Here is a 20,945-nt window from a genome sequence, read left to right as displayed (position 1 = left end):
TAGTTCAAAGGACCTATTGAAGATGATACAAAATGACTTCAATAGAGGGTCTGCAGAGAGACCATTCCCTAGGGAACCTCACTCCTGTGCTGGCGAGCCAGAACACCGCTCAGTCGGACAGAGAGTTGGGGCGACTCCCTCCTGGGCATCCGTCCCTGAATCATATGACAGGAATGCTGAAATCTCTGCCACCTTTCCCTTCCTGAGATCTTTGCCATCCCTTTGATTTCATTCGGTCTGTGGTCTGGGGACGAGGTTCCCAAATCCTTCGCCGTGGCACAGAGCCGCTCTGAGAACAGAGATGCTGTGTGTGAGGCACCTCTCAAAACAGCCTTACGTAATATAAACACAATTACCAACATTAGGCTCTGATGGCTGGAAGTACAGCCAAGGGCAACAGGCTACCGTTTTTTCACTCCCGTCTTGATCTGAGGGCTTTGCGAAAGAGGGGGGAAGGGGGGGCAGGAAAAGGAAGATTAAGGAGCAAAGTTGATTGGTCGCAGCGTGTCCAATGGTTTCTCTTGATAAAGGAAAGTAGCAGATTAGTTTGTTTGTGGTCTGTCCCTGGGGTAGGAGCTCTCTGCTTCGATTTGTTAATGGCTTCTCCTCTTTCACACTTGTAAAGTGCTAAATACTGACTTTAGATCCTCATAGTTCAGGCTGTATAGCCTGGACTTAACTGTGACTGCAGGACACTCAGGCCAATTAATTAAACACAAAACAGTGTCATTGGTTTGGTGTAGATCATTTCAGTTACATTACAGTGATGGTGAAACTTAAATCCATAGCCAAAGAGGAGATTTTAGGACTACACTGACATTATGGGAGTTTTTGCCCAGTGGTCACCTTACTCAATATGTGACGAGAGGATTGGCACCAAAATCATCTCTGTGAGTCAGGTAGATTGTTCTGTCTGGTGCTTTAGCATACAGTATGTTAAATAGGCGGTTAGCATTACAAAGTATGAAGATTAATCTTTTAGTAATCCAAAATTGGTGTTGGTATTGGTTTTTATTTTGTGGCCTGTTCATAACCTCTGAGAACAAAATCTCAGTCTTCATCATCAGTGAAGTCCATTAAATGAATCAACAGCACAAAAACTTTAGCTGTCTTGCTAACATTGCTCACAGGTTACACTTGAAGTTTCAAATGAAGAGATACAGTATACAGTATGTTTTTGTCTGCTTTACCAATCCCATAAACAAGACTGGACGGTTTAGATGCATGTCATTAAAATTAACTAAGTTCTCATTTTCTCACTTTTAGGATAATGCTAGTTGTCTACGATTACTTAACATGCTGTGTGCTAAAGTGCTAGCATGCGCACCGGACAGGACTATCTACTGGAGACACAGAGATGATTTTGGTACCAATCCACTCGTCACATATTGGTTAAGGTGACCAAATGGCTAAATTCCCAAAAAGTTGGACTAGTCCTTTAACTGTGGATTGGGCCTTTTGTCTACTGATTTGTAAAAAAAACTGTAAGGCTGAATGCCATATATAGCTCCATTAATGCCTGCTTTTCACTGAAGAAAAGTTTGTTTTGAAAGCTGCCATTGCAAGTCGTGCTATGCTGCTTAGAACTAAGCACATCCTGCTTAGAAGGTCTTAGCCTCGCCTAAATATGAAGAGAATTTTCCCTGTACCTCAGAAAAATTCCGGCTCAATTTTCAACACCCACAGTCTCGAACAAGCGTTCTGTTTTTTATCTGGATGAAACCTTGTCATAGAAATCCTTCTTTGTAAACCTAAATCTCCTAATACTCTTACTGACTTTGTGGGTGGCTGCTTTTGTCTGAGAAAATCTGATTTACTGGTCCATGTTTATTTCTAATTCAGTTTTTAGAGAAGATGTTTACAAAAAAGGGCCAGGGGGGTTGGAAGAGGGATGAGCAGCACAGTCTGTTCCCTCTCAAATTCCATTCTTGAGCTGATGTATGGTGGATAATGAATTTCAGTTGATCATTAACGCTTTATTGCATGCTGTAAAAACGTTTATGTTCAAATGTGTATGCATTCTGCAATTACATATACAGCAAAGCAATGCATTACCCAATCATTTGTTTTGCCACCAACGAAGAAAAGCTGTATGAAATCACTCAGATAATTCCATTGGCAGCAACATCGTTCCTCTGACAGTATTTCTATAGTGGGATTAAGATAACTATGTGATTAAATTACATAGAAGCTTCAGTATGTTATTTTAGTTAGATATTGGATTCATGCATCCATAATCCATTTTGAATGGGCTATAAAGTATGTCTAATGTTTTGAATGGACATTGTGAATTGGCCTGTGGTCTATGGATTTCAGGACCTTGTTGTCATATGCTTGTACAGTACATAATATTTTATTCTATCAAATGCAGAGCATAAGGTATACCTTAGTAGCTTGCTGTGGGTTACACTACACTGAAATTGCATTACACTTACGATAATCTAATCCTCAATTTTAAACTAAAACATCTGTATGCTAATTCGTATCTCAGCGAGAATGATGCACACTATAATGGCTAGCATATGCTAACCAGATTGGCCTGTGTTCTGCTATATGTTACAAAACCACCATTGTACAGTAAAGTATATCTGACTCCAACCACATACACTGTCTTGTATGTGCTTCCATCCTTCTCCTGTTTAATTGCAGATGCCTGACACTGGCCAACTCACTGACTTGTTTGTGAAAGCACATAGTTTGAGCAGAGACTTGGAAATGAAGGCTTCAGAGAATGGGACTGCAGAAAGGGGAGAAAATAAGGGGGGTAAAGGCAACTTATCTGAATTTATATCTTGGTAATTGATTTGGTAAATGAAGTTACTTGAAGTTAGTCCATGCCATTTTCATATAAATATCTGTTTTGCTTCTCTCTATTACTCATCTGATATAACACAATAGTGATTCAACCTATAGCCAGTTCATGAAAGCTTTTACATTTGCTGTTCTAAACACCCGGTGTCTGGTAGGTCTTTCCTGGGAAAAATCCTCTGGTGCATGGTAGGTGATGCGTTTTACGTTTCCGGTTTGTTTGGAATAAACAGAAGAAGAACTGGGTAGTTATCATGAGCAGTGATAGCCACCATGGCTGAACTGAAAGAAAAGAAACTCAAACTTCATCAACAGAAAATCCAACGAAAAAGATGCCACAGTACCGGACACACTGTTTGATTGACAGGTGATGTCTGGGAAGAGCAGTGCAGAAACACCACAGCAAAGAAGAGACAAAATCAAAGAAATGAGGAGCTTGCAGATTACCACTTTAAATTGAGTTTGAGTAAGGTATGTGTTTTCAGCACTCTAACACATCTGCATTGCTTGTAAAAATTTGAATTAAGTCTATGCATCAGTCTGTTGATATAACTACAAGGTTGTCTCGATTTTTTCTCTCTCCCATCTGCACCTTGACACTTCTCTCATTTTCTCCACTCAACTTACAGGCTAATATCCTTTAAGTGTAATTTGCCTGTTTGTTTCATGTGTGCTAGGCTTTTAAAAATGGGCATTTATCGTCTGCTGTGATAGATTTTTACAGCATGCTGGCAGGAAATTATAAGACAAGCACAATAAGGCTAAATACAAACAGCAAGCAACATTACAGCATGCAATAGAAACCTCATGCAAGCTGGCGTCATTATCTTATTTCTACATTTTTGCATGTGTATTTTGCCTTTATTGCAGCACAGTAACTGGCATGACACAACTCAACCAGTCGTGTGCAAGCAATCTAATCACAATATAAATTGGATGTGCTCGACTACTTTTCAAAAGCATTGTTGGTTTGATCTACATTGTTTTAGGATGGTTTAAAAGTAATTTAAATCCTTTGCAATGTAGCTAGTAGTTTGGTGAATTACAGTTTCAAAGCATTTTCCAAAAAGGCTCCCTACCACTGCATAGCACAATTCACCAGGATTTACCAGAATCCAGTTGTGCTTCCCTGAGCCAGTTGGAACATTTTGTTTGGATGTTGCTCATACGCACAAACAGCACAATCATTTGAAATTTCTGTTACTTGTATTTGTTTTCATTTCTATTTCCAAAGAACTGGTATGTTTGTGTTTATGATGACCAAGAATCAGTGTGCAGCTGAACACACCAACCCAAACAGCCGCTAGGCATTTTCATTTTTGTGGCTGTCTGAGGCAAGAGACCAGTTTCAAATGGACTGCAGGTAACTGCCAAAATAAAGGAAACGCCAAAATAAAGTGTCCTAATAGGGTGTTGAGCCACCGTGAGCTGCTTCATTGTGCTTTGGCATGGATTCTGCGAGCTTCATGAACCCTGCTGGAGGGATTTAACACCATACTTCCCAAAGGAATTCCATCAGTTGGTGTTTTGCTTACGGTTGTGGAAAACGACTGCCACTCCAGAATCTCCGACACCTGCTGAATAGGGTTGAGAACTGGTGACTGGGCCAGCCATGGTATATGATTTACATTGCTTTCATTCCCAGTGAACTATTCAGTGACGGGGCAGATTCCTCTCCCATCAGGACAGAATGAACACGCTTACTCAGAATCGCTTTGTATTTGTTGGCATTTACCTTGCCCTCTAAGGGTTTCAGCGGACCGAAACCATGCCAGGAAAATTCACTCCGCACCATCATCAGAGCTGCCAGAACTCCTCACCCTTGTGAAATGAAAGACATTGTGAAAATGGAATTTCAGAGGAAGATAGTGGAGGGTCAAAGGTGCGCAGCAGCCGTCTGATAGAAATAGAAAAATACTCGAGAAATAAAATGCACAGTGGGAATATATCACTCTACTGGGGGCCACTTCTGTTGAATCTCCACATTACAAAAGTATTAAATCTGTCTGGGTGTCCTGGACTTAAAACAACCCCTGTCACTTGTGTGACAGTGTGTACTTTTACATTGGGAAAATTATAGCGTTGTTTGATCCAAGTAACATCATTCGACTACAATCTCTTGCTTTTGTACATTGTTTTATTATACTGTTTGTCTGCATTTTTTTTGCTTGTCTTGATGCTGTGCTCTTGGCTGAAAAGGAGAGGACAATTTCAGTGGGTCAACCTGGTTAAAGGTTAAATAAACTAAATGAACTAATTATGGATTTCCCATGAAGATCAGGAGGCTACATGCTGCAGCTGTAATGAACACTAACACACGCAATTACATCCAGCAACACACCTCATTAAGGGTATCACAAATTGATTCACTATATTCCTAAAGATTGCATTTTAATTTATGTTAAATAGACACAGAGATCAAACACCTGAACAGCACTTTCAAGCTCTACACAGACACATGCCTGTATAAATAAGCAAACGCAGACATGCATGCATACATATTACATATAAACTATAAAAACCTGCTTCTAAATTAGAGCAGATTGCCGACCAACTCTGGTTTTGCTGATGTTAATTTCATAGCATAACACAACAATATGCAACAATATTTTATAAATGATACTTAAAAATCTCCAATTTGGGTTTTAACATTAAAACAGGACAAAATAGAGCCTATGTTGGCTCTCCACTGCTTGATTTTATCACAGCCTCTCTTGTGCTAAACTAACTGTAAGCTCCTACTTGCCAACTCAAAACACTAAGCACTCAGAGAAAGAGGTCAGCATTGTGAAGGAGAAGGTTCAAAATGTTGATGTGTGCTGTGTGGAGTGAGAAATGGCTGAAAATAGTCCAGTTTTGGTCTATAGCTAGGACTCCATCCACAGCCCTTCTCCATCTACTTCCCTTTATAGAGTCTGCTTTCCGTTCTATGGAATAGATAGGGTCCAACAGTCATCATAAATCAGGTAGTAAAGCTGGTAAGGTGAATGAGAAAGTTCTACTTGTGAAAAGTTGACAGGATCAGAGGTCATAGCTAGGCTACCAGCACCAGTTATATTATTTTTTATTATTACACAATGCCTGTATTTTAACAGTCTCCAGTAATATGACTGTTTAAGTAACATAAAATACCAAAGCACTTGTTGGCAGGTCATTCTGGTTTCAAACATCACATCTCATGCCCCACCAGGACCTCTAGTGGTGAAATTCCTCATAAACCTTCTGTGGCGTTGCTTTATATTGAAAACAGGGTTAAAATCTTTCTATTTTATACAATCATTTTTTCTCATTTTCATGAAGAGTGACAATAATTCTGGAGTTGACTGTATATGTATATGTATCATGCAATTCCTGTATGATAATTTCTTCATTTTACAATGCATCAATTCACAGTAAATGAAAAAAAGATTGACTGACATGGACTGATTGACTGATTGCAATGCAACAGCCGGCGGAAGAAGCATCGGACTCTGTTCTTCTTCTTGGTTTTTTTCACATTCTGCTTTTCCTCAGTGCCAACCAGGCTGCTGGTCAAGCCTTTCTGGACTGGAGTAATGGCAGGAGCTTCAGTGGGAAGGCTCAGAGGAACCAGAGGAGCTGAAGCCACAGCAGAGTCTATTTCTGGGCTTTGTATTGTCTCCTCTTCCAGGCCGGGCTCCTTGCTCAAACCTCCATCAAAGGGGGGCAGAGTTCACAGCTCCATCCACTACAGCTGGCTGAGTGGAATCATCTGGTTCCACCTAAAGAGGGAAAGAAGCCATTTGAATTTTAGAAAATAAAAAAAAATTCTCTTTTACTATACAATATCTTATCCAGCTACTTGATCATACATTTGCGCAGGTCTTCTTACCTCTTGTTTCTGGGGCTCGAACATCATGCAGATTTCCCCCACTGTGATGTCAACAATCCTGTTCAGCAAGTCCGGTCCAAAGTGGTTCAGCTCCTCCACCAGGAGGTCTGGAGTACTTTGGGCACAACCAGCAGCCCCACTACCTGAGGGCCCAGGAGGCTGGAGCCGGGCCGCCGCCACTGCTTCTCCATCAGGCTCCTGATGGCTTTGTCAGCCAGACGGATGATCTGAGGGTCTCTGTCGATGAGAGGCACTCAAAATGAGTTGAAATACACATTTTATGAAAAGACACAATTTCCCCACGGGAATCATTCAGTTTCATCTAATCTTAGAAATGTGACTTACTGAAATCAAGGAGTGTCGGCCTCTGGTGAGTTGAGCACCATTCAGGCTTCAAACTCAATAACTACATAATATATAATAAATATAATAAATTCACCTGAAACAAGAAATTGGATGCACCATTAAGATTTGACATATTTACAGGATCAATCTAGTGTTATGTGATCATTTACTCCAACCTGAGTCTTTTCATGATCACGGTCTTACCAGCATGAGGAGAGGCTGGACACTTTCATCAAAACCCTCAAGATCAAACCTCCACAATCTTCAAATAGAAAGAAAACAGAAGGTTCATCTTAACTGTTGCTCTATTTCCTTCTCATTAGTAACAGATTAGCGTAACATGAGCAGAGTTGATGATAGACTGAGTGGTGGACTGTCTCAGTAAGTCTCACTGCCCCCTGAGACTTTTCTTGCCCTGCTCCACCAGCCAGTCAGTCATGTCCTCAGCTGTCAGCTCAGATGGGACCTGCTTTTGTTGCTGACGCCTCAAAAACTGCACCATCATTAGAATAGGAATAGAAATAGACGCTTTACCAGAATTTATCAGGTGTTTTATTTTGTGTGGCCTGACACAAAAGTGGTTCTTACTTGTACTTGATAGTATTTCCTCTCCCAGCAGAGCTGCACAGTCTCTCTGTACTCCGGTACATTGAACAATGCCTTGTAAGGTGAATGAGAAAGTTGACAGGGTCAGAGGTCATAGGCTACCTCACCAGTCATCTTCTTTTTTTTATTATTACACAATGCCTTTATTTTAACTGTCTTCAGTAATATGACTGTTTTAAAACATTATAAAATACCAAGAGCATTTGTTGGTAGGTCATTGTGGTTTTAAACATCACATGTCATACCCCACCATGACCTCTAGCGGTGAAATTCATCATAAACCTTCTGTGTGGCGTTGCTTTATATTGAAAACAGGGTTAAATCTTTGACTGACGAGCGTTGAGACTATGGTGTAGACAGGACACTGGGGGGCGCACTAGGATCAAGCAGAAATTATATTTTGTCCGGCAGTCGTCGCTAGAACACTAGTTTCCATTTGCCAAAATCTCCCACAATCCTCACACACTGGTGGTGTATTCATTTGAATGGTACAAACTCTGAAAAGCTAGCGAACTAGCATAGAGGAGAGAGACAAGTTGCGTCTGAGTTGACACAAAATTTCACCTTTTGGAATTATACACCTGAGGAGACTTCAAGACACTTCACAAAATGAGACGGTTGGTATTTGTGTAACGTTAGGGGTTGAAATTGTGAAATTAATGTCTGAACTACATTTATCAAGCCATATGTTTCCTGAGTTGGATGCTAACTAGCTAGCTAACTCGCACTAGCGGCCCAGGCAAGCTCTGCTAAAGCTACTCTTTAACGTCACGTCTCTTATACAGGTATCCTTGATAGTTAGCTATATTAGCTAGCTAACGTCAGCTACTCGCCTTAATTTGAGACAGGAAACACAGTGCAATTTTACACGCCTCCAAATTTCAGTTCGCCTGATATTTAGGTTAGCAAGTTTGGCAACAAACTAACGTTAATCAAGATAGTGAACGTGACATTTGTTGCAGCTTGTCAACCTTGCTAGCTAACTTATAGCTCGCATCACAGTAGCCAACGCCTTCGTCGCTGTTAGGTATTGTTTACAAACAGCTCCTTTTTAATGTTTGTTTTTAGACAAGTCTTTGAAATGACAGTGTCACACACTGCTGCATCTCAGAATGCATGCCTCCCACACAAGCTAACGTTACGTTAGGCCAAGGATCGTCGCCAGTCTTGAAAGCTAACGTTATGCTTATGAACTTAAACTTGCCCATGATTGTCTGTCCTGCAGTGTCCCTTATTATGGCCGCTAGAAAGCATGATTGGCAACAGGAATTCCTTACGTTCAACCAGAATCATCCCCATGGCCTTCTGCGACCCAGCCTGCATCTTGCTGCTGAGAAGAACATGAAGCAGGTGGGTGGATGTGCAGCGAAAATACCATGGTCTACTGTGTAAATAATGTAGCTGTGTCTAAAAATCTGGTGACTACAATGTGGAATAGTAGCGTTGCAGTAGTAAAGACTGTGATAGTGGCCTTATCCCCTATCCTTTTGTTTTAGGTGGATATTTTAAATAAGGAAGAATTAGATAAAGACAGGTGAGTCTGATCCACATGGGAATCATCTGATCACTCATAATCACTATCTGTATCCCACAGATAATCACTGTCAATCACTGGACCATCAGGGCACCTTTCCATAACCATGAGCACCATACCATTGGCTATGTATATTATGCTTTACCCCTCCTATGACAGCTTTCCATTCGGCCCATCTTGACTTTCCTCTCGGCAGATTCCAAGTGCCTTGCGGAGTTCACGGTCCAGGCAAAGCGAAACGAGCGTCATCGTGCAAGAGGAAGGGCTTTCCGTCGGCGGGGGTGAGCGCAAAGCTGCACTGCCAGACGTCACGCGCGGGCCGGGCCCGTGACCCCGGCATGGCCAACAAAGAGAATGAGCTGACCTGCTCCGAAGACATGCGGGGCGTTCACTACAATGACAACTGCGGGCTCCCTGTGAACTCTGCAGAGACCTCCAAGATGGCGGGGGGCAGCTCCAAGTACAGCGACTTTGCTGAGGTGAGAGAGACAGAGTTGAACCTGATGCTTACATTGGAGAAATGGGCATTTTAGGTCAAATTTTAAACATTCTACAAGTCAGTGAAGTCCCTCTGTTCATTGTTTGTTTTCCCCACAGCTATCAAAGGACCACGAAGCTATGACTCATGTACTTTTTGGAAGGAATCTCCGCTTAAATGTAGCTCTGACACTATGGCGACGAAACGCTAGTGAATTAGTGGCTTACCTAATCAGGTAAAAAAATGACAGCTCATATTAAGTGTTGGCAGTCTTTGTTCATCCTTCAAGCACATGAACCTGCTTCATCTTCAGTCGTGTGTTTCCTTTCCCAGAATTCAAGACACAGGCGTGCTGCTGGACTGCCTGCCTGTCATAACAAACAAGTGAGTCTCAACTGCTTTCATGGGTTTTTCAAAGCGGAACCGTGCAGCTTCACCTACAATGACTGGACTGCATAATGCTGCAGGCCTGTATTAAATAATAGCATTGGAAGAGTTTTATGGGCAGAGATATGTGTCACTAGAAACTGAAATTGAATTATTTATATTTGAATTTGAATTGCTCAGCTTGAATAATTGCATTGAAAAACTGAATCTGAATCCTTGTATCTCTCCTTGTATCCACCTCAAAGTGTCAAATGAGTTCAAAATTGTTTTAACGGACAATTTATTGAGAACATTCATAGGTGAGGAATAACCTTAAACTCAGTCAATGTTTCCCCCAAAATGCAAATCAGCTGAAGAGTGAAAACTAAACTAAACTTACTTTGAATGCACAGAATGGACAGCCTAACTTTCATGCACATGTTTTTTTAGTTGGGTTATAGCTTATAGGATGCACTCTCATCCCTGTAGCTATCTGACAGCTGATGTCGAGGTTTAATGCTGCTGTTTTTTCCAACCTTGATTATCATCTAGTGATGAGTTGCAGACCACCATTTGCAAATATGAGGCAGAATTCAACCATGGGCAAGACGGTTTTGGTCTTGTTCCCCTATCTGCCACCATGACCAATAATTTTTACCAGCCAAAATCTGGTAATTACCAGCTAATGTGAATTCTGGGCTGAGCATGAATTGATCTTTTTTTTTCTTTTTTCTTTTTTTTTTTTTTGTCTCCAGCCTTCAAGATGAAGCACCATGTATATCGCTTGGCTGCTGTGTTGACCTTCTACCGCAAGTGAAAGTGATTCTTGCCAGTAAATATGAAGAGTAAGTCTCCGTGAGGAATTGCACTATGTGAACTCTGGCTCTCTTTGAGATTATGTTTTGAGCAACTGGCTTGTTTATGTGCCGTTCACAGACACATAATGGTGGGTTTACACTGGGTTCAGTCCGTCATCAGGAAATGGTGGCCAGAACTTTCCACAAATGACAAACGCCTGCAGGACAGTTGTTCAGAAGACAGGTGAGCGCCTCATGCTTAAATACAACCAAATATACAGTGCATCCTATAACATCTCCAAGACTTAAAAGGATAATTTCAGTTACTTTACACCTGGGCCTTATTTTAGTAGTTGTTGCCATCAGGGCGATTGATTCTGATCAAATTTAATCAATTACTGTACTGTAGAGTTACATACTTTGAGTGCGGAGGGAGCTCCTCTCCAATAAGGGGCCAAAAAATTATTAAAACATGCCCTTTCAACACAATAACACTCACAGAATTTTTATCAGACTCGATCGTCACGATAGAAAATAAGGTCCATGTTGAAAATAATTAGAATGATCCACAATCTGTGATGCAGTTTGAGAGCCTCTGTGGAAAAACTGTCACCCTACCACTGGCTGTTTCTTGATTTGGAGATGTTTCTTTCACTCAGAAGTTTGTCTTACTTTTTTATGCAAGGACTGGTGGTATGTAACAGCTGAGTTTAACATGTATTTTGGCACTGTAAAGGCTTTGTTTACTATTGCAATGACTTAAAATGAACAAGTAAAATGAACAGTGTACTGAGTTAAGGTGCTTAAAGAAAGTTCAGAAAAACTAGTTCTCTGTTTGCACATCAGACTCAAGAACTTAGGTGAATAGATGGTCATATAAATTTCTGCACCTTTATCTGAATGAGTTTGGTCTAAAAGAACATGCGTGTTTGGTATTAATCAGGGACAATTTAATTATACTGTAGTGGGTGGGGTTTGACTGACTTCAAAGCAGAGATGTAGGTATGATAGATATATTTGAAGTAACAAAATGGGATGTTCAGATGGGTGTTCTCTGTGCAGTGTTATTAAATCCTGAACCCGTCCATTTGTTATTTACATCATGCGAAAATTAGCAGTAGGGAGCTGCTCTAAAGTCACTCACTATGGGGTGCCTTGCTTGAGGTGTGTACAGTCAGCACACATTGTCATGGTAAAACTCAGGTTGGATGTTTGTGTGCAGGAATGTTGAAGTCATGAAGCAGCGGCTGAAGGACTTGTGGAAGGAGGGAGCCCAGTTATGTTTAGTTCCAGGAACTACAGGAGAAATGGCAAAGGTGAGACTGATCACATTTATCAGTGTTTCTACCATGGCAGAAAACCTGGGAAAGACATTGAATTTGAAAAAAACATGTTTATAGGTGTGGAAAAGTTATAGAAAGTGATAGACATTTAGCAGGTTTTGGAAATATAATGGAAAATTCATCATAATCTTGGATGCTAGTTAGTCTACGTTACCTTTTAAAAACAATAATAACCCAAATAACAAATTTGCTAGTTTCAAGTAATAGTTGCAGCAAGCCAAATCAACACCTTGTTTTGTTTTGTTATTTTAATTACATTTAAGCATGATCATTTTTATGTGTGCTGAATGTTTCTCTGTCTGTAAAGAAAACTAATGCGATGTCTTAACTTCTTGTTTCAGGCCATCGAGGCGTATCTATCACAACTGCGCTGACAATATGTCAATGTAGCACTGAGGATGTGACCACTACTGCTGGATCATGGTTGTGTTTTTAAACTGATAATGGTGCCAGAGAAATGGACTGGTTTCATTCTGCCACTCAAACCTCTTACTGGGACTGAACTTGACAATTCAGGCAACTCCCTCAATTTGAGCTGGAGCCAATTAAGGAGGAGGGCGACAGAGCCTTTCTGCAAACTGAACAGGAAATGGCTGCTTCACATTGAAGTGGATCGTCTTTTGAAGGGGCATGCAGCGGACCTCCATGAGACCGGGTCTAGGTCGCTCTGTGAAGTGCCAAGCTCGTTCTCACCACACCACTCTTTGCCATGGAATGCAAATGCACACGTGGATGTCATGGATGCCCCCCTGTTAAGTTTTGCACCGGGCTTCTTCTGAATCAAGAACTTGAAACTGCAACAGTCTTAAGTTATTAGAGCTCTTCTTTTCATTTTGCCTCTTCCGATGACGTTTGACTGTATAATGTAAAAACAGTGATTCTTTTAATTTTCTTTAAAATAAATTTGCTAAAAATCAAAACTTGATTTTAAAAACGTTGTATTTATTGTATAGTACCTACAAGGGTACAATAAACAAATGGTTTGTTGTGACAATATTAGGCCCATTTTATTGCAGCAGAAATGAGCCTGATAGTCTTTGTAACAGGAGATGCAGACAGGAAGGTTATATCAGGACAGTACACAAAACAGGAAAGAATTACTGCTTTGAAATTTTAATAAAATCATTTTATGGCATTACTGCAATCTAGTAAACATAGTTGCTACTCTCCAGTGCTTGGGCAAACCAATCCAAAGTTATTGGGCAACCATGTTTTCCGGGTTGTTGTCTTTTGTCGTCGGTTTGTACAATAAAGCTTTTTCAAAAGTGACGTCATTATTTTATGCAGAGACACAGCTGATGCGAAGAGCCTGCCGCTCGTCACCGAAACTGCTCCCGAATACATGTTGACGGACATATATTTAAACGTATATTTAATTTAATACAGATAGAGAATATGTTACACAGGGAAAGGATACCGCTGTTATGGATTTTTATGCAAGCTACGCTCGTCCTGGCGTGGTGTTTCACTGATATAGAAACGGGGCCTAGCACAGGTGTATCGACACAGCCAAACGGAGATCGGTTTAAAATCGAGGGAAGGGCAATAGTTCCGGGGGTGAAAACGCAAGACTGGGTTTCCACAGCCCGGGTCTTGGTGGAAGGTGAAGAATACGTGGGCTTTTTGAGGTAAGAAACGGCCAGAGTCCTGCCTACTAGCTAGCTAGCCAGCTAGGCTATCTAGCGTTAGCTTAGCTAGGTGCTAGCGCATGTGTATATTGGTAGCAACACGGCAGTTGCTGCTGGCAGACGGCAGGTCGCGACTGTAATTTACAAGTTCGTTATGTTTTGAACACCAACAAGGGCAATAACATGGTAATTCTATAATAAATATGGGTCATTGAATTTAGGTGGTCATTTTCTAACAGACTCCTGCCATTCAATCACGTAGTAGCCTCCCCGTTTTAATAGCAAACCTTGCCCAAGGAGAAACAGTGAAGTAGGCTAGTGGTAATCAAGGGGAGGTGGGGGATCAGCTACCAGTATAAACAAAAATCAGTTAATCACAACCAGAACTGTAAATTATACTTGTTCTCCTTATAAGACCCTATCATTTTAACTTACATCAATATATTGATATACTATTGTTAAACAATTTAGCAGCCCACTGAGCAAAAGACGTGATTTCAACGTCGCGTCTATGCCTTAGCTCTCATATAGCCCAGGATCATTACGCTATGTATAGACCTATTTTAGACCAAGCAGTAAATACATTATTACAATGAATAAACATCTGTAAATACCAAAAATATGCACCAGACAAGTCCTGTAGACTAGCCTACAAGATAATATCTGAGCAGTAATTTCAACATTGCGTCTATGCGTAGCTCTCATATAGCCTAGGATAATTTTGTCTACGTATAGACATCCAATAAACTTTCACATTTCAACCCCATTTAAACTTAATTTAGCCTAGACGGCTATGGCCATTTAGACGTGTTTTAAATGTCTAATCAACGTAAAATTGCTCAGTGGGAGAGGTCTAAGGAAATAATGATAAACAATTTCACTGTAGGTGTTCCACAGTTGTTTTTAATGATGTTTGATAGTGATTTTGATAGTGATTCTTAGGAGAGGTAGGATACTTTTAAGCCAAAGACTTAAAGACTGGTCTTCCTTGGTATGGATGTGAACAGGCAGGGCCTTACCAGTTTACCCTTATGTAAAGCATAGCCTACATGAGCACATACAGGTCTGCCTATCGAGTATCATAAATAATCTTGACGAAATGAATGTCATCTGTGTGGAATATCTTTGGATTGTCACAACCTGTTTTTACAGAACTGACGGCAGTTTCGCCGTGAATGACGTCCCTTCAGGATCCTACGTTGTGGAAATTGTTACCCCTGCATATAGATTTGAACCAGTACGCGTTGATATCACGTCCAAAGGGAAAATGAGGTAAGGCCTTAATATGGTTGGAAGCCACACAGGCACACACACACAAACTGCATCGCATGCTGCTTGATCTACCCTGCTATGTGCATTGATGTAGGGGCTCAGTGGCAACTTATCACTAAGAAATGCGTGTCATTTCATAGGGCGCGTCTTGTGAACTACATCAAGACCTCAGAAGTGATCCGCCAGCCATATCCTCTGCAGATTAGGTCCTCCGGCCCACACAGCTACTTCATGAAGAGGGAGACCTGGGGCTGGACAGACTTCCTCATGAATCCCATGGTAAGATTGCACTAAACTCGCTGGATATTTGTGATTTATTGTATTCATATACCTCACTGGGGTAGTGGAAGGCTGCAGTCATCTAGGCCGGCAATGCAGGCAGTTCCAATTTATCATTATTCCTGTGGCATGCTTCTTATTACCTTGCTGGCACACCAACCTCACCTTGACTTTGTTCTTTCCTTTATTCCCTTTGCCCGATATCCAAGCACCCATCATGATTTAATAAACAGTCATCTGGTGTGCAGCGATAAAAATCAAGAGTAGGCTGGTTGTGCACAAATCCTTATTTCCATTTCTTTGAGAAGATTTGGTCAGCATGAGTTGTCCAACAATCCAGCTGTTTGTTCCTATCCTATCAAGTTGCTCGTTCCACACTGGTAGAGAAAAGTGGATTAAATATAATTATGTGGAGTGCTTGGAATGCAAGATATTTTGCCGAAGGAAAATAAGAAAACCAGCTCCAGACTGATTTTCCTTATAAGATATGTTTTGTTATGTCTTTGAGGTCAGTTTGCCAGAGAGAATAGTTATTACCATAGTTGTCAGCCTACTTATAAGAATCCACAACATGCCATACAGATGCGTGTGCTCCTGGTCTCTTGTTCTAATTCATGGTCTTCATTTCTCCTTGCAGGTTATGATGATGGTCCTGCCCCTGCTGATCATCGTCCTGCTGCCCAAGGTTGTCAACACCAATGACCCAGAGATGAGAAAGGTAAAGACACTTGAATAGCTTGGGAGTCACATAGTCGGAACAGTGGGATATATATGAAGCCCAAAATGCCATATATCCATTTTGGGGGGGAGGGGGGACATATTACCCTGAAATTCATCATGCAGTATCTCTAAAATGTAGATGATCCATCCTGCAATCTTGTGATCAATTTGTTATCTATTCCACTTCAGAAAGTACCATACTTTGTCTAATTTTGTGCGATGTGTGTGTGAATCGTTTTCTACGAGCTATGTGTCACTTATCAAATTGGGGATATCTTCTTTTGTAGAAAACCTTTTTATGTGCGTGTACATTTGCCAACATGATTGAGTTTTTTCAATTATAGGAACTGCATGCATTTTAGAGTATGTGTTGATTGAGCAAGTCATGTAGTCAATGAGAGCCGAGTTTACAGTGAGATAAGGCAGTTGTATCACTAAGTGTGTAATAGCCTGTCCTTACCTTGTACCTTGTGTACTGTGAGCATATGAGCATATTAATGACTGGGAGACAAAAGAAATCGGTGAAACCCATCTATGTGTGTGATTCAATGCCTTTTCAAAATCAGTTTTAAAAAGTCTTCTAGCGTGTCTCCAGCCTTACTTGCAGTCCGGTCCTCAAGCTACAACCGTGCTCATTTTACCACCCTCCTCTCCAGGAAATGGAGCAGTCCATGAACATGCTGAACCCCAACCCCGAGCTGCCCGACGTCTCCGAGTTCATGACCAAGCTCTTCTCCGGCTCCAAGGGCTCCAGCAAGCCAGGCGGCAGCAGCAAAGGCAGCAGGCCGGCAGTCAAGAGGAGGTAGTACCGTACGCATCGCCTCGCTCTGCCTGAAGAAGCACGGGTCATGCCATGGAAGCAAGATTTTTAAGTGTTTTCTTTTATTTTTTTTCTCCTTTGGTTCTGTTGTACAGTTTCTTTTTCTAAGAGGGTCCGTCCCTCTTCCTTCCCCCAATACATCTGGATGTCTAAAGCAGGATTGGAATGACTGAGCAAAACTAAGATTTTTTTTTTTTCTGCACTGCACTGATAAATCTCCTTAAACTCAATGCAAAAGATATTCTTTATTTGATGTATACTTTCAACTTGTGACTCTAGTACTCATCGTTCAACATAATTTCTTTCTGCTAACCCTCCAGTGTGCATTCTCCACTGCTGCTAATTCACTTCTAATTCCAGTACCTGAAAGAGAACTTATATAAATATTCAGAGATTTTCTTTTTTTTTTTTTTGAGCTGATTAATACGACTGTGAATGAAGATGGATTGAATTTTAACTCTGATAAATTCTTATTTAAAAGCCAGATAAATAAATTGCAATGGTATAACAGCTGTGTTTTCTTTTATTTGTTTAGGTTGGTTGGGGGGGGGGGGATATTTGGAACCATTTTATATTGTTTGGAAGTGAACACATTTGAAATGGAAATGAAATTTGAAAGTGTCCCGCAAATTCAAGCCCCTCAGTTCCAGATACATACTGCTGTTTCAGCTTTTCAGTGATTCTTATTGTTTTACATATGGCCAAAAGGAGCAGAAATATGAACAGCTAAGGTGTATAAATCAAATTATTAATCACTGGCAGTTCAGAGAATGAAAGAGCTGTGCGGTTGATTTCAATAAGATCTCTAGAGAGTGTAACTGGCTATTGTTTTTAATAAGGGGCATAGTCCAGGGGCATATATACATATTAAAATGTGTCCGTGATAAATGTCCTCAGTTGATGATGAATCACTCTCATAGTTGCTGAAAGGACACGTGTAGTGATGAATGACTCTATTAATAATGGAAGTACATTACACAGGAGGAACTGTGTTGTTGTAATGCAGACCAACTGTGTTAACATGGAGCCCAGGGACCAAGGAGATGGAACAGCTCACTACCTCTGACCTCTTCTGGGACTCTCTGGAGGTCTTGAGCTCTGTTGGCTCTTAGCAACACTCATGCTATCTGCGTACAATGGTGGCACATTCTAGTTTTGCTTACAAGTAGGGAACCAAGTCACATGAAATTACCCTCGAGATGCTGCAAATAGCCATGCTGACGAAATTCTGATGCTTTTTCCGTTTGTATTTCACTGTTCATATCGGTACACACAGACTCACTGTCACACAACACTGTAGAGATAGACGATGGGCACTGATTCATTCACAAAGCACTTTACCACTCTGAGCAGGACAAAGGCACAGAGTTTAGGGAGGAACATTGGACATAAGGACGGTGCAATAATTTACAACAGCATCACTCATCCATCAAGGAGACATTGTGCGAGGCAATTTCCCATTGAGTAATGTTTTTTCTTTGTATCCCCTTGTGTAATTCCCACTGTGTAATGTTTCCTCACTTTGTACTGCATCCCGACATTACAGTGATATTGGATTTGTTTTTTTAGAGTTATATGGATATTGACAGCAATGGCGGTGTGATCCACAAACAATCATATACGTCATATTTCCACCGTGAAACAAATGCAACTGTAAACAGTACAGGTTAGCCCTTGAACACAAGATCAAATATCAATTGGAATAGCCTGGATTTAAAACGACATATAAATAAAACATTCACAAAACACTGATCTACGCAAGGCAATTTACATACTTGTGAAGTGTAAAATCCATAATTAAAACAGGCAAAACGTTTCCCTCATACAATTACATCATACCGTCATCTTCAAATGTGTAAGCCTACAGGATGTCCGTTATATACAGTGCAAGTGAGCTATAGAATAAATGAGGATTACATGAGGTTCAACCTTTAATCGTTTCATGACCGTGAAGCTACCTTCATGAGGTTCAGGCAAGGCTTTCTCATCTGTAACGTCCTGGAACAGCAGTGAAGTGCTGCATCGGGCTCGGCCGGCTTCGAGCACCGCCAACATGCACTTCAACACAAGAACAGTACTTCATGCTGAAGATGAGCACTGACTATAAATATCACTTTCCAAGAAATCCACTTGGGGGGGCAAAACCAGCAAGTCCGCATGATCAAGTCATTTTATTGTTGACATTTGGGTTTTGTCCGCACCAGTAGAGCTTGTCCTCGCCTCTCCTCCTCCTCCACTGGCAGAGCAGGAGCATGCGGAAGGTCTTCTGGAAGGTCTTGTTGCAGAGTGCGTAGCACATGGGGTTGATGGTGCTGTTGACATAGCACAGCCAGTAGCCCAGGTGCCAGAGGGACAGCGGGATGCAGTTCGAGCAGAAGGTGGAGATGAGCACCATGATGTTGTAGGGCGTCCACGTCAGGATGAAGGCCAGCAGGATGGCGCTGAGGGTCTGGGCTGCCTTCTTCTCCTTAATCAGCACCATCCGCTTCCTCTTGGTGATCTGGTTCTTCAGGACGGGGTCCATGGGTTTGGAGGCGGTGGAGGAGGAAGGGGAGGAGTTCTTGCCGGTCTGCTCCGCTTCGGCGGGGCACGGAGACGCAGTGACAGGATCGTCGTTCTTACCCTTCGAGACCGGTTTGAACTTGTAAGAGATGCACTTTTTGCTGTTCTTCTTTGGAGGGCTAGGGAAATATCTGTCTTCCTCGTAATCGGTCACCTGCCCATTCTTATCACCAGTGCCTTGCTCTTTGAAGGATCCCTGTGGGGTTTCCATTGACACATGTTGCTCTTCCTCCTCAGATGAGGTATAGCTGTTGAAGGAGGTGACCTGGTCTGCTTTGGTCCATGCCTCGTCTGACCTCGTGGTGGTCTTAGTGGCGTTACTTTGGTTCGAGGAGGACCAGGAGGCCTGACTCCTGTCTCTCCTGTCTCTGGTGAAACGAAAGCAAGACTGGATGATGGTGTTCTGCGGTTTAGCCCCCTCTGACATATCGGAGGACGCGAGCCCCTGGAGCTCCGCCAGGTCCTTTGTCCGTCTCTCTGTCTCCTTGTAGATCCTACAGTAAAGGATGGTCATAACAGAGACGGGGATGTAGAAAGCAGCAATGGCTGTGCCAAACGTGATCACAGGCTCGGAGAAGAACTGGATCTGGCACTGGTCCGGAGGCACTGTTCTCTCTCCTACAAAGTACTGCCAGCACAGGATGGGAGGCGCCCACAGGACAAAGGACACCAGCCACGCCAGGCCGATCATGATGGCAGCTCGCTTCGGAGTCCTCTTGGCCCTGTATGTCAGTGGCCTTGTGATGGAGAAATACCTGTCAAAGCTGATGACAAGCAAGTTCATAACTGAAGCATTGCTGGCGACATAATCCAGTGCTAGCCAGAGATCACATGCAAGGTTCCCCAAGGACCAGTATCCCATCAGTATATACATGGTGTATAAGTTCATGGACAGCACTCCTATGATTAGGTCAGCGAAGGCCAAGCTCAGCAGGTAGTAGTTGTTTACAGTCTTCAGTTGGCTGTTGACCTTGAAGGACAGCATCACCAGCACATTGCCAACAATAGTTATCAAGCTGACAATGGCTGACACTGTAGCTATGGTTATGACCTCCCACAGGTTGTGGGTGTAAGGCTCAGTATGTGACGTGTTGCCATAAAAAGTGCCGTTTGGGTGATCCTCTGCAGCCATGGTGCTGCGCTATCTGTCTATGTTACAGTGAGCAGGTGAGTGAAATGTGTCCCTCTGGCTCCATCAAGAATTTTCATAGGTTTCCCTGAAATAAAGAGAAAACAATAATGAGACATAATTGCAGCATCATTTACTTAATATTTGAATGTGATTTCTGAACTGCACAGTGGGCCTGATTGGAGGCAGCTATGCCACATAAAACTTAATAAACATTTTGACATAATGTCAGCATGCATATTTGAAATGTTACATTTTTCCTTGTCTATGCATAATCGACCATAATCGTTTATTTAGGCACGTGTCTAAATGAGACGCGGAACAAGCAAACAGCATTTTTTTGTAGGAGGACATCATTCGATGTAACACCCATTCCACTCGCACTATGGTGTTACAGTCCAAACCGTC

At 41.8% G+C, this 20,945-nt stretch overlaps 3 protein-coding genes across 3 annotated transcripts; 2 read left to right on the top strand and 1 right to left on the bottom strand.

Moving 5' to 3' along the window:
• Window positions 1–8,089: 8,089 nt before the first annotated feature.
• katnbl1 (katanin p80 subunit B-like 1) lies at window positions 8,090–13,361 on the top strand. The gene is made up of 10 exons (XM_071522166.1): window positions 8,090–8,226; window positions 8,835–8,959; window positions 9,106–9,143; window positions 9,340–9,622; window positions 9,741–9,856; window positions 9,955–10,005; window positions 10,743–10,832; window positions 10,924–11,028; window positions 12,007–12,100; window positions 12,469–13,361. Exons 2-10 carry the CDS (start codon window positions 8,846–8,848, stop codon window positions 12,499–12,501), a joined length of 924 nt encoding a protein of 307 aa, XP_071378267.1. The 5' UTR covers window positions 8,090–8,226; window positions 8,835–8,845; the 3' UTR covers window positions 12,502–13,361.
• A 55-nt stretch (window positions 13,362–13,416) lies between these two features.
• emc7b (ER membrane protein complex subunit 7b) lies at window positions 13,417–17,356 on the top strand. Its single transcript, XM_071522165.1, has 5 exons — window positions 13,417–13,755; window positions 14,908–15,027; window positions 15,168–15,306; window positions 15,944–16,024; window positions 16,683–17,356. The coding sequence occupies exons 1-5, from the start codon at window positions 13,523–13,525 to the stop codon at window positions 16,830–16,832; spliced, it is 723 nt and encodes a 240-aa protein (XP_071378266.1). The 5' UTR covers window positions 13,417–13,522; the 3' UTR covers window positions 16,833–17,356.
• Window positions 17,357–18,514: 1,158 nt separating this feature from the next.
• On the bottom strand, window positions 18,515–20,486 carry chrm5b (cholinergic receptor, muscarinic 5b). The gene has a single exon (XM_071522164.1). It carries the CDS (start codon window positions 20,391–20,393, stop codon window positions 19,008–19,010), a length of 1,386 nt encoding a protein of 461 aa, XP_071378265.1. The 5' UTR covers window positions 20,394–20,486; the 3' UTR covers window positions 18,515–19,007.
• Between the last annotated feature and the right edge of the window lie 459 nt (window positions 20,487–20,945).

This window comes from Centroberyx affinis, unplaced genomic scaffold (assembly GCF_046629955.1).
Source record: "Centroberyx affinis isolate AG114_WGS23_722 - 3 ecotype Tasmania unplaced genomic scaffold, CSIRO-AGI_Caff_v1 ptg000963l_1, whole genome shotgun sequence".
NCBI classification, from domain to species: Eukaryota; Metazoa; Chordata; class Actinopteri; order Beryciformes; family Berycidae; genus Centroberyx; species Centroberyx affinis.
The sequence above is the reverse complement of the archived record's forward strand: the minus strand, read 5'-3'. Positions and strand labels throughout refer to the sequence as shown.